Consider the following 13,642-nt stretch of genomic DNA (forward strand, 5'->3'; position numbering starts at 1 on the left):
GTATTTAATGTGCGTGACTTTGACTCGGGTATGGGTACAACGTACATATTGTACCTGCTTAATAGTGTTGGTCAACGATTTGTAATTACAACGGTATCAATTAAAATTCTAAACAATGACGTGGAATTTGTCAATATTTTATGTTATATGTTTCATAAGAAATGTAGAACAATTCATTTATGCCATATTTTGCTTCTTGTAAAAGATTTAGCCTGAGTGAATTGTCCCTTTAAAATTGTGGAAATCTGTCCGTAATATTTGCACTTTTTTTAAACCATCGCTGTTTAGATCTATGCCTAGGTCTATTAGGAAACCGCATGTACGTCTTCTTAGGCAGAGTGGGTCTAGATAATATATTTTCTTGCGCGAAAACCAATGTTAAGATACCCAAGGTCATACCCAAGTTCATGAGCAAATGAAACTGTTTTTTTAAGTAGTTTCATTGAGTCCAACTTCGATGAGAATTGAAATTTTTATCTTTTAGTCCATGTTTATCTTTCATGTCTCGTAGTATACGTAGTAGGCTAGATAATGAACGAGATGGGATAAATATTTCTAGCGTTAAAGGCCCAATATCCGTATCTTTCTTATTTTTTTCATGATTAAGAAGAATGTTGAAAAAAAATCCTGTTGTAAATTATGCAGAGACAGGACTAAATCGAAGTCAAGATGAGCGATTATGATTCGGAATATTTTGATAAAAATCAAATAAATATTAAACTTCGCTAGGTGGGTCCCACTTAGTCAAACAGGCCGACGTTAGCCGACATTGTAACGTCGTTGCCGAGAACGTCATGTGACTACCGTAACTACGTAACATCTGTCCGAACTCTTCCGAAAACGGGTCATGAACTTTCCGACTTCCGTTCGGCAATAATCGTAACTTCTATGGTGACCAGTTTAAAATGAAAGCATGTTTACAAGTATCGACTTTCAACAACTGCTGTACCAAAGTTATCAAAAGGCATTATAGATATTCTTTAATATATCCTAATTTCGACTACATCTACCAGTACTAACAATATTGGAGTCAAATTTAACTTGAATTTTTGTTGATAGTTACGTATAGTGTGGCTTTAATTTTATCATCCCATTCCCATTTTGATCACCGCCTAGTAGCTAAATCCGGTGTACCAAGCTAGGCCTCTATGCAGCTAACACAAAATTGTGCATTTTTAAATGCTAGAGATTATCATTGAAATTTAATTCTGATACGGGTCGTATTTAAAAATAAAAGTATTTGACTATCGATGGACGCCTTTCGTGGCCAAAGTTCTAGTCGTTGGATATGCGCTCTAAAGCACAAAAATATTGTGTGATTTGTGTTGGCACCCCGAAAGTTCTGACAACCTAATTACTCACAATAATAATCGCCTAACTACGCCATTATATATAAATCCTATTTTGAATTCAAAGTAAAAAAAAAATGTAATGTTATCTTGTTTTGTAGTTTGACATATTCGTATGATTTGTCTATACCGTTAATGTAGTCTTTCTAACTTGTTGAAGTTTAACAAGCATGGAAACATCGACCTCAATACGCGCAATAATCTTCCACAGACAATAGAGCGAACAAAATCCAAGATGGAGGCGAGAGCCAAGCACGACTTCAAAGCCACGGCAGAAGACGAATTAAGCTTTTCAAAAGACGTAACATTGAAGGTTTGCAATTGCATTGTATTCGATTTTTAATTCCTTGCACAACATGATCATCTTTAGAACATTTACGTTTCTGATATTGCGAATTTTCGATTTTGTACTCCCAATAATATGGGAAGATAATGTTTACGTCTGTCCCAAAATTTGGAAAGAGACTAGAGATATAGAAATATAATTCATGTCCTTATCATTTCTTCATTGTTGTAATGATATGTAGAAAGAAATCATTGTGTTGTTTGTATCAGGTTCAGCGTGTTAATAAAGACCCGAGGATTAAAACGTCGTTATAACTACAAAATGCATGAATGACTTTTTTTCGTCATCTTCTGTATGAGTCATGCACAAGATTTTTTTTTCTTTCTTTGAGTTAGGCCAAATAATGTGCATACTCCAGTTAGCTGGCAAAGAAAATGTTATATTTAAGATGAGTGTATTAGGATATCATCTGTCGGAACCATTTCCAATAGCGCTATATAATGTTTGCCTTTATCTCAGGATTATTTAGTTATCATGATCATAGAAGGTTGACTTTTCTTGTCACGAATCATGACATCAGACACCATCGGTACACAACTAATAGGACAATATATACCTTTAGCAGTTGCAGATGTATATGCAAATTTGATACAGCTGGTGTACGTAATAGAAGGGGAGAAAATGTCTCATGACCCGGACCTCCAGATTCTAGACACTATCACAGGGATCTGAGAATTAGTTACAGATTATATATTCATGGACCAGTCAGAGTGCCCTAAGACCATTTTTAGAATTTTAGAGCTCTAAATAAAAAAAAAAACACAATAAAAATCATACTCTACATGGTACTATATACTTGCCACCCTTCTGGTATATAAAACCATGTAGAGTAGGAATTTTTTTACCGTTTTTTTTATCTAGAGCTCTAAAACGTCTAAAAATGGACTCATATGGTACTCCGGTGGGTCCATAAATATATAATCTGTGGCTAATTCTCAGATTCCTGTGGACACTATATGCTCTAAACCTGGTCACTAATGATTGGCCCAGTTCAGTCCTGCTAGCCTACACTCAGTCTCCTCCCTCCTTTTTCAAAACCTCCACCCTCCAAGACACACAAGATGTGGGTATTATATTATTTTGTTTGATGCCAATTGCAAGGCTGTAGCAGGAAAGGAGATAATGTGGTACCAGGGCTCAAATCTCGGATCTCTAAACATTATCCAAATGCTTTAACTATTGAAATATAGGTCCTTCATAGTAACCAATGATCAACCCAGTCCAGAGCCACTATACAGGCACTGATGAAACAGTCTCACTCTCTGCATCAAAAATACGCAGTGACACTAGTTTAACTGCTGATAAGCTATAAAGAGAGTAATGAATTCCAATGAGTACATATAGTGTTCATAAAATAAAGATTATGAATTTCTATGTGTCAGTTTAAAACTTGACGTATATCAATGCAAGTTATTGTTCATTCAGCTATTAATTGTCTAACAATGTTTTATTGTTAGATAACAGACACCAAAAAAGATGCCAACTGGTTCAAAGCAGAGATCTGTGGAAAGGAAGGGTTCATCCCAAACAATTACATTGAATGGAAAGCAGCTCCGTATGTATAGTAATATCAATTCTTAACTTTTTAAAAAATTATTTTTGTGAATGCATTTGTTGAAACAAGGATTTATAAGTGAGAACCATTCTAACCTCTTGGCATCGAGGCCCCAAATATGTATATATAAAATTTTAAGACATTCAATCATATCATGTACATCAATTATCAAAGGTGAAATGTGTCATGAAATATTGGTATACTAGTATACCATAGCACATTCACTTTGAGAATAAGTGAGATAATGATTTATATACATGTACCGGTATGTAATAATTTTTCAATTGATATGGGAAATAAAAATTATACTTGCCATAGTCTATTAGCTATAACATTAAAATGTAAAATTGTGTTTTAAAATTGAGACATTTCCTCTCAGATGGTACTTGGGGGATGTAAAAAGACTCCAGGCTGAAAAAATGTTGATACAGAAAGATGGCACTGGTGCATATATTCATCCTGATGGAGCTTTCCTAGTCCGAAACAGTGAGAGTCAACAAGGAGAGTTTTCTTTATCAGTGAAGTAAGTGTTGTCATGTTTGAAGACCTACATACAAATTTCAAAGCTACTGAACAGTTTTGTCGCTATCAGTACAGATATTCAGATTAATTTAGTATTCAATTACTCAGAAAGTAGACTGAATTATCTCCCCTGGCCACCAGACCATTAGTTGTTGATAAGACTTTCTCAGGAGAGTTGTTTACTAGATTATCTCCCCCTAGCTTGAAACTTTAGAATCTGACATGTAGTAGAGACAAAAATAATTAATCAAGCAAAATTTTAGTGACTTTTTTTTTTTCAATATTCTAGAGACTGGTGGCCAGATTACTCTGAAAGTAGTACCAGCTATGACTGAATTAAGTTGATCATTAACACTGAGATCTCATTAAAACATTATATGGATTTTTCTCTTACAGAACAGGGGGAGATACTGTCCAGCATTTCAAAATATTACGAGATGGGCGTGGTAGCTATTTTCTTTGGGTGCAGAAATTTACATCCATCAATGCGCTTGTTGAAAACCACAGAAAAAAGTCCATCAGTCGTTCACAGGATATGGTTTTAAAGGATATGGTTCCAACAGAACAAGATGTAAGTATTTGATTAAGTAGTAGCTGGCCGGGTATTGCAGCCAGTATTAACCAGGGTTACAAAGTTATTTAAAGATGCACCATCGCTGACAGATCATAAAAAAATGTTTATCATTTGGGAAATAATTAAAGTTTATTTGTGTACATATATATGTACTAATTATCACAAAAGTAGTATATGAAATTATTTGCATTGCTTTTGTTGTCTGCACAATCAGACAGTGCCTCAATCCATTTTTTTGTTTCGGGATGCAATTAATTACTTAAGATGTTTCTTTTCTGAATAATAATATGAAGCTCAAACTTTTAACTGATGGTTATAGTGTAAATTAATTAACTTTTGTAAATGAAGGAAAACACTTAATTCTTCTGATCCTGTATTATATAAATTAACATTTGTCAGGATGTTATTATAAGGGAAAAGATATTTGATCACTTTTTATAAAAATATTAAGACTGCATTTAGCTAAGGATCAACAAATCACTACCTGTTTGTTTTCTTAGAAGAAAGGTAAATATATGCACTGAAAAAACAAATTAATTTTTAAAATATATAAAAAATACTTTGCATTTCAGATGAAAGATGAAGTTCAGGTAAGAAACTTACTGTCTAATTGTTTTAGTTTCTTATCTATTTTAAATACTCTTCAAGCAAAGTAAACCCTAGTTGATATTCTTGTTGATATGTAGATATTAGTTTATACCTGTAATCAAATTTAAATGCATTGATATTCAAACAATCTGTTCTTTTTATCTCTCGGATCTTTCAGTTGTTTTGATATGGTTATTCCGTTGAATTAGTAGTTTAAGTAATACACTTTGTACATTTTAATGTTTATAACACATTAGTTATGAGAGAAATTCACATAAAATTTATAATTAGAATTACTTGGAACATTCATCAGTAGATAATTGCTTCACATAATTTAATTTATAATGGCTTTTAATGTGTGATATTGATAACCATCTTATGAGGTACCAAAGTGATGTATAATGCATATTTGTTTATTATTCTGTGTCACAGCTGCGAGCCCTGTACGATTTCGAAGGACAGAATGATGATGAAATTTCATTCAAGAAAGGTGACATTATCATCAAGACTGGAGAAAACTGTTCAAATTGGTGGCGTGGTATACTGAGCGGATCACCTTGTAATAGGGACGGACTATTTCCTGCAGCATATGTATATGTTATGGATACTTTATAGTGTCCATTGATTCAACACTGCTATCCTTGCATCAAGGGTTGGATTCCAAGTGCTGGAACACTGAGGGAATTCAATCTGTTCAGGCTATCTGCCACACTGCACTTTTCCATTAGTTGGTATTTGGTTCATTGATATCCTTGTGCTTGTTCAGACACTAGTGAACCCATATCTTAAAGGAATTGTGATGTTTTCAGTGCAAACAAACATACTACTATTGAAACAGTGTTGCTCCCTTTGGCTTTGAATGTGATAGAGGGCTCATTCCAGGGCCGCTAGTCTGGGGACGCCCTGCACAGATCTGTTACCATTTGCCATAGTGGTATATGTGTGAATGCTTTTTATAAGTGCTGAAATGACATGTGGCACAGAAATGTCTCATTTTAACCCAATGATCTGATTTATTACACCATGTATTTTATATGTTGTAGAATTTTGAAATTTTATTTTAGTCAGAATACATATTTTACTTGTTGAGCTTTGTGACAATGATTTGTATGTAATGTTCCAAGTTCAACTGTAGTTTGGGGCAAAAGGTAACACAATTTATTTTACACAAAATTTGTCAAGTTTTCTTTGCTTCTATTGAAATATCCAATTTGATCTATTCACTGAAATGTTTTCAAATTCCCTTTGCTTCTATACATGATGCATATTGAAATGTCTTTGAATTTACTTTGCTTCTCTGCTCATTGAAATATCCAAAGTTAAACTGATAGATATTGTAGGACAGTTAATTCTACACCGTCCAATAACTTACCAATGATCTTATGAAAACTACCTTTAATGTGTATCATTGTGTACTCATGAGTGTATCCTGTTAGGCCTGTCACAGTTTGAGTATATATACCCATGACAGCCACACTGGTATATTACATTATAACTGAATCATTCTCTTTGGTAAGCAATACAAAGGTAAGTTGGATAACTCCTTAAATACCCAATGCATTAATATATTGTTGATTTTAAAGTATTGCTATTAAATATTTTGTAATATAATATTATCATTCAAAGTTTTTAATATTAGACAGTTAACTTGTAATACCAAATATTATTTTCATTCAAAGCTTTCTAAAACGTTATACCAACTTTACATGAAAGGAGTTAAAAGCTTCACTATACAATACCTGCTTTCAAGCATTCAAATCTTGTTTACATATAGAATTAATACCGTATACACTTTGACTTATTTTACAAAATACAAAATCTCATTTTATTTTTTTTATTGCAAATACAAAATGTTTATTCCTTGTTGATGGTTATGTCTCTCAAATATTGGAGTTTTGTATTTTGATTTTTAAAGTGTACATGGTTTTTTTATATTTGTGAAGGTTAATTTCATGTACTAAAAAGACAATAATTTATGGTGATTAAGATGTTTAAAAAAACCCAGAAAGGTATTGTGAAGACGATTTCTAAATATAGTATATTGTCAAATCAGTTAGAATTATCAGACAAGTTTTATTTGCTCCAATGTGTTTTAAACCTTGCAATAGGTATATATCAAATAGCAATGTACCGGGTACATAAATGCCATATCTGATGAATATTGAAGAAATTGTCTTCATTTCAGAATTGATGTGTACAGTATCTTTGTTTACATGCAAAAATGTTGATTAATTGAACCGCTTCAAAAAAGAACTACTGTACTTGTATATGACACTTTTACTTTTGAGTAAAACCTGTTTTATTATGGAGGTTGTTATATAAATTTCTGACCTGTATTTGTATAGTTTTCTTTATTTTTGTTTGACTTTTTAAACACGGTTGATGACAATAGTGAACTTGAGCTTCACCTTTTTTTTTTTACATTTTTGTATTGGTTGTTATTTGCATGTCAATGCATGTTGATTGCAGGTTATTGTATTATCATTATGCTAGCTACCCAACATAGTGGCAGCATTCTTATGTGCTGTTTTCTTTAGAATCATATAAAAGTGTAACAATGTTTAAATGTGTTTTTGCCTGATAGTGTATTTGCCTGATAGTGTATAAGCTGTGTAGATTATAGATATATATGCCTTTGAGTCAAGGTTAGCAATACTCCAACAATTTCACGGATGCTATTGAAATTTTAGTATGAAACACGATACTTTGCAAATCCTTTCAGATTTACCTTGGTAATCAATTATTGCTATATCTGACCGTTTATTGTTCAATCACATGCTCAATCAAATACTATCAATCATCATGAAAGTGATTTATCCTTTTATTTCAGTGTAATCTGGCCAGTTCCTTTTAATGACTTCTTGATGTTAAATGTACAGTTCTCACTAGAACGTTACCTGTTACAGGAAGGACTCGTTTATTTTCATGTCCCTGAAATGCAGGCGTTAATTAAGGTTGCATATAATTTTACCTATATATGTTTCCCACCAAGTTCTGCTTTGACATATAGAGGTACATTGGGGCATATTTATGTCTAATACATAATACTTTGTATTAGTTCTTTTTTATTATTTAATGTTTCTTCTTGCATTTATGGTTGCTGTGAAACTGTATGTATAACTAAACTTTGAACATGAAAGCAGTCAGGCTTCCTTAAATGTACATGTATTTCTCCGAGTATTAAGCATTAAAATGTTGTCTCAGTTAACTCTCTTTCTTACCCGGTAAACATTACAATATAAAGGTAGTACATCCTGAATAGTTTGTGAAATAGAGAATTATATTAAAGAAACCAAGGCCACCTGTGTATTCAGTGTTCGAAGTATATTTTGTTTACAAACTTTATCATAAGATCATACCTTGATTAACTCAACTGTCTTCTTCTCAATAAGTGTTTCCCAGTTTATGAGGCCTCAATTTCACTTGCCTCAATGCAAATTAAATGAAGACTCGATGTCATCCTCAGAGACCCACGGTTGACTGCACCATATGCTACGCTACTTTTATCACTGTATCAATCCCTGTGATAATTATATAAGCTTAGCATAACATAGTGCAGTAAACCGTGGGTCTTAATCTTTGACCATAAAAAAAGTCAGAAAATATGAAAACTGTATACAAATGTACTGGAGGTTTCTTTGTTATATCTTATAAGTGCAATAATATTGTGGAAGGTTAATCCAAACTTGGTCATATTAGGCACCCCCTCATTTCATCACTTTTTAAAAATTTATGTATAGGAACGGTGTACATACAGGAAGGGTATCAGCAGTATTTTACTCTCTGTACTACTCCGACACGGGTAAGGATCTTGTTTAAAACATATTTTCTACCTTGCGGTTAGTGTACTATTCATCCAAACTACATGTTCTAATTTGTCTTGATGAAATAATGCTATGGTTTTATACTTGTGCATTTAGCATATATTTAAGGAAAGATGCACAAGTGATTTTTGGTTGCCACTACATTTTGTCATTTTTATACGAGTCAAGTGATTATAATGATTCTTTACTCACATATATCCATAGGCAATACCAGAAACTGCTTGAATCTGTGAACATTCTGGTTACATTATACAGTGTGTTAATTAACTATGCATGTTAGCCTTGGGATGGTGTTGTTCTGATGAGTATCTATTTTTGTATAAATGATTTGCTATGTGACGATTGTTGAAGCACTAGTCTGGTTTTTAACCATGTTGTACATATTGTGTGCCACATCATGTCTCCTGCCTCGTCTGTAACCTCTGGGTAGGCTATGCATACAGTTATAGGCACATGTGGTTTAGTGATGAAAATAAATTTATTTTATCCATGTATTCCTTGTCTGTTTCATCTGACCCATCTAGTCCTCTAACTAACCTCTTCATCAGTTGCTCTCACAAGGAAAACTGGCCTTAACCGATATTGGCTAGAAGACCATAGATGGCCGATACAGAATGGTCCAGAGTTAAGGTCTGTGACTTGAATCAGTGATGCAATTTATTTTTACCAAGTTTGTTATGAAATAAGCTTGGTACATATATTTTCATTCGAAGCTACAGGGATAAGGTAAATAAAGTTATAATTAGACAATTTTATGATTACAAGAACAAAAGGCATGTGGAGTAGATGTCAACCTCTGTTGTATATTTGAACAATTTTACAGATCTTACAGATGTATGAATAAGTCATCCTGTAGGTTTTCGTTGAAACACTCCTATGGAATTAGATTGACGTCAGTGATAGGAACCCCTGGAATAGTGAGGGTGTCCAATACACTAAATCGTGAACAAGTTTCGTGATGTACAGAAATGAAATTACAATAAGCCAGAAATATTAGCATATATTTATTCATTTTAATGCATCTGTACAACGATTAGTCTAGGTATAGAGTTTAGTTAATACCATACGGAATCAAGCCGTAAGCTCGTTTTTTCATTTAGAAAGTTTTTGGGACAGCGCTTACCACAAGACTATACGATATATGGCATTCCTATACAATACATGTAGTTTTAAAGTAAAACAGTAAAGAGAAATACACTTGTAACAGGTCTACAAATTCACTAATTATTTATGATATGATATATATCGGGATAACATTTTTTTTTCAACAAATGATCTCGTTCTATCTAATTTAAATCCAATTGGTACTTTTTCAGGAGAGAAAAACACAAAGAAAAGAAAATTGTAAGGTAAAATCCGTCACGACAAACGCAAGAGATCACGCAGGGACGTGACCAAATGGCCACAATAAAATATTTAGCCATAGAATGTACATGTGTTATACAATCACGATAGTTCGTTACCGCTATTTTTCAGAACGTACTGTAAGTTGTTGTATAGAATAAGTTATCAACAGGACAATCCTAAGAAAAAGTACGTTACCAAAGGTATGTAACTTTAATACGATTTAATACTACATATAATGGATGCAGGCATTTAGCCTCTATATCCATATCAATATTACATGAATTCAAGGATACAATGATTACTACTTCTAGTGTAATTATAAATGTTTTTTGTATCCATATTCTTCTACTCGCTATTTGTAGAGTGTACAGAATATATAATATATACATGTAATTTAATGTTCATTTGAGTTAATAAGCATATGTTATAGTTAAAATGTTTGTTGATAGTTTTTCCAATGATTATCTAAAAGAATTTCAAATTTCTTGACATCTGCTGCATCTATAACATGCTGGGGTAAAATGTTCCAGGTATCTACAACTCTATAACTGAAGAAATGTTTTCGAATATTCGTGTTACATCGTTTTTTGAATATTTTTAAGGAGTGTCCTCTTGTCCTGCTGTTGGTATCCATTTGGAAAACAGATGATGTGACGCGCTCATCATAAATATTTTTCAGGATTTTGAAAACATTTATCAGGTCCCCTCTTTTCCTTCGATGTTCTAGGGTAGGCAGATTTAGTCTCTGTAGACGCTCTGGGTATGGCAAGTCTTTAAAGCCTGGTATGAGCTTCAACTTCAAGTAGTTGCAATGATGTAGATTTTTTTGATCGAAAATCAAAGTGTTCCTCACATATAAGTTTTTTATTTTCCAAAAAGTCCATAATATGATTTCAGCAAATTGATTCCAAAGTTTTTACGACAATACTGGTTAAACTCACAGGTCTGTAATTTTTGGCATTCTGTTTGTTTCTTTTTTGAAGATTGGCGTTATGTGTGCTTCTTTATGGGAATTAATGGTAAAATGGCCGTGTGGATAAAGGCTAGGAGAACGTTTAATCCACAGGGATTAGTTTCAGATTATATAAGCATGGACCCACCAGAGTGCCCTAAGAACATTTTTAGACGTTTTAGAGGTCTAGATTAAAAAACAATAAAAATCATACTCTACATGGTACAATATACAAAAGGGTGGAAACTCACAGACTCAAAATTTCTAACCCGCCTACCTGTAGCGGCTACATCGTCATTTTCCTTTCAAAATCATCCTATACATCTGGTGGGTCCATGATTATTTAATCTGTAACTAATTCTCAGATCCCTGTGCCCCTATTGTATGATTGTAAAAGGCGGCTAAATTTAGGATCTTAACTTTTCTCTTCTTCCTAACTAACTTTGTTTCCTAATGCCTCCCTTGGCACTGCTCACTTTTGGCCTTGAGTTGAGAGCTCGCCCCTGTGAGGAAGTCTCTGGGTTCTGTCTCCTGGCCGAGACAAACCAAAGTGTATAATAGTGGTAGTTTCTGCTCCTGCTTAGCGCTCAGCAAACAGGGAGTGGGATGACTGGTTTGCCCATTGTCAGTATAATGTGACCGGGTGGGGTATGTTGCTTGGTGTCTTCGGCAGCATGCTTCAATGATATAGCACTATAAAAAGAGCAACAGTTCCACTATACAAGAAGACACAACATGAACATACCACAGTTTCCCAAAGCATGCACTTCATACACGCTACACACTGCATACATGGGAGGCCGTCCTTACATGACCCTGGCTGTTAATTGGACGTTAAATTAATCAAACAAACAAACAAACAATGGCTTAGTGAAGAGGTTAGAACCCATGCTTGATTGGATTTTGATCTGGCTTGTACTTCATTACATTTATAAAGAATAGTTTTCTTTGTTTGGCATTTTCAAACAATCAATTTTAAATATTCATCAGTGGTGTTATTTAACAGTTTTTGTAGCACTCTGCTAAAATAGGGATACAGTACTATTACCATTGGCATTGTTGCAATATTTATATTGTTTTTAAAATACATAGAAACAAACAAATGACTTCTTGGTTCAGATATTTCATTAAAACTTTGCCTCATACATTTGTATTTCTTTTACGCAATACGAGATCCGAGAGGAATATTGGTTCTTGCCATCAGCAACACGACTAAATCGTCAAAGATTAATAAGCCAATGTCTGCTATGTTGTATTTATATTCACTCCAAAATGGAGAAATAAGAACCAAACAAACCCTTCATTTTAGAAAAACCCATTCAGTACTCTTCAGTATGTCACCAACATTCTGATGATGTTATTATCAATGCCGTTTACTGCTCGTTCACAAAATGGAAACTACATCTGAAAACATAAGATTCCTTATTAAATACTTTCCGATAAAGAGTAGAAAATATTTTTAATTAAATGAAACCTACATAAAACTTCATAGAGATCCCTTCAGTTATGTCCAAGACATAGAAAGAACAAACTTTATTGTCAAAATCCAAGATCACATCTGCACAGGAAATTTGAGGAAACAAGAGGCCCATGGGCCTTAACGGTCATCTGACTATTAGTACAATACAACATAGTTGTTTAAAGATTTTAGCCTATTTGACCTCTGTGACCTTGATTGAAGGTCAAGGTAATTCATTTGAACAAACTTGGTAGCCCTTCATCCCAGCATGCTACCAGCATGCCACATGCTCAATATCAGTACCCTGGGCCTTCTGGTTCTTGAGAAGAAGTCATTTAAAGATTTTAGTCTATTTGCCGCCCATGACCTTAAATGAGAAACAAGGTCATTCATTTGAATAAACTTGATAGCCCTTCATCCAAGCATGCTACATGCCCAATATCAGTACCCTTGGCCTTCTAGTTCTTGAGAAGAAGTCATTAAAAGATTTTAGCCTATTTGACCCCTGTGACCTTGAATGAAGGTCAAGGTCATTTATTTGAACAAACTTGGTAGCCCTTCATCCTAGCATGCTACATGCCCAATATCAGTACCCTGGGCCTTCTGGTTCTTAAGAAGAAGTCATTTAAAGATTTTAGCCTATTTGACCCCTGTGACCTTGAATGAAGATCAAGGTCATTCATTTGAACAAACTTGGTAGCCCTTTATCCCAGCATGCCACAGGCCTAATATCAGGTCTCTAGGCCTCTTAGTTATTCACAAGAATTCGTTTAAATGATTTTAGCCTATTTGACCCCCAAGGTCAAGGTCATTTATTTGAACAAACTTGGTAGCCCTTCATCCCAGCATCCTACAGGCCAAATATCAGTACCCTGGGCATTCTGGTTCTTGAGAAGAAGTCATTTAAATATTTTAGCCTTTTTGACCCCCGTGACCTTGAATGAAGGTTAAGGTCATTCATTTGAACAAACTTGGTAGCCCTTCATCCAAGCATGTCACAGGCCCAATATCAGTACCCTGGGCCTTCTGGTTTTTGAGAAGAAGTCGTTTAAAGATTTTAGCCTATTTGACCCTCGTGACCTTGAATGAAGGTCAAGGTCATTTATTTGAACAAACTTGGTAGCCC

At 34.0% G+C, this 13,642-nt stretch overlaps 1 protein-coding gene across 1 annotated transcript; it reads left to right on the forward strand.

The window, feature by feature from the left end:
* The first annotated feature begins 1,539 nt into the window (after positions 1-1,539).
* On the forward strand, positions 1,540-9,250 carry LOC138323054 (growth factor receptor-bound protein 2-like). The gene is made up of 6 exons (XM_069267381.1): positions 1,540-1,662; positions 3,153-3,250; positions 3,630-3,773; positions 4,169-4,343; positions 4,919-4,936; positions 5,367-9,250. Exons 1-6 carry the CDS (start codon positions 1,585-1,587, stop codon positions 5,547-5,549), a joined length of 696 nt encoding a protein of 231 aa, XP_069123482.1. The 5' UTR covers positions 1,540-1,584; the 3' UTR covers positions 5,550-9,250.
* Positions 9,251-13,642: the final 4,392 nt, after the last annotated feature.

This window comes from Argopecten irradians, chromosome 5, assembly GCF_041381155.1.
Source record: "Argopecten irradians isolate NY chromosome 5, Ai_NY, whole genome shotgun sequence".
NCBI classification, from domain to species: Eukaryota; Metazoa; Mollusca; class Bivalvia; order Pectinida; family Pectinidae; genus Argopecten; species Argopecten irradians.

Bases quoted from the DNA above. Each gene is read 5' to 3' on its own strand.
- LOC138323054 (XM_069267381.1), top strand. From the start codon at position 1,585: ATGGAGGCGAGAGCCAAGCACGACTTCAAAGCCACGGCAGAAGACGAA. The intron at 3,251-3,629 runs GTATGTATAGTA...ATTTCCTCTCAG, and splicing joins ATTGAATGGAAAGCAGCTCC to ATGGTACTTGGGGGATGTAA. The intron at 3,774-4,168 runs GTAAGTGTTGTC...TTTCTCTTACAG, and splicing joins GAGTTTTCTTTATCAGTGAA to AACAGGGGGAGATACTGTCC.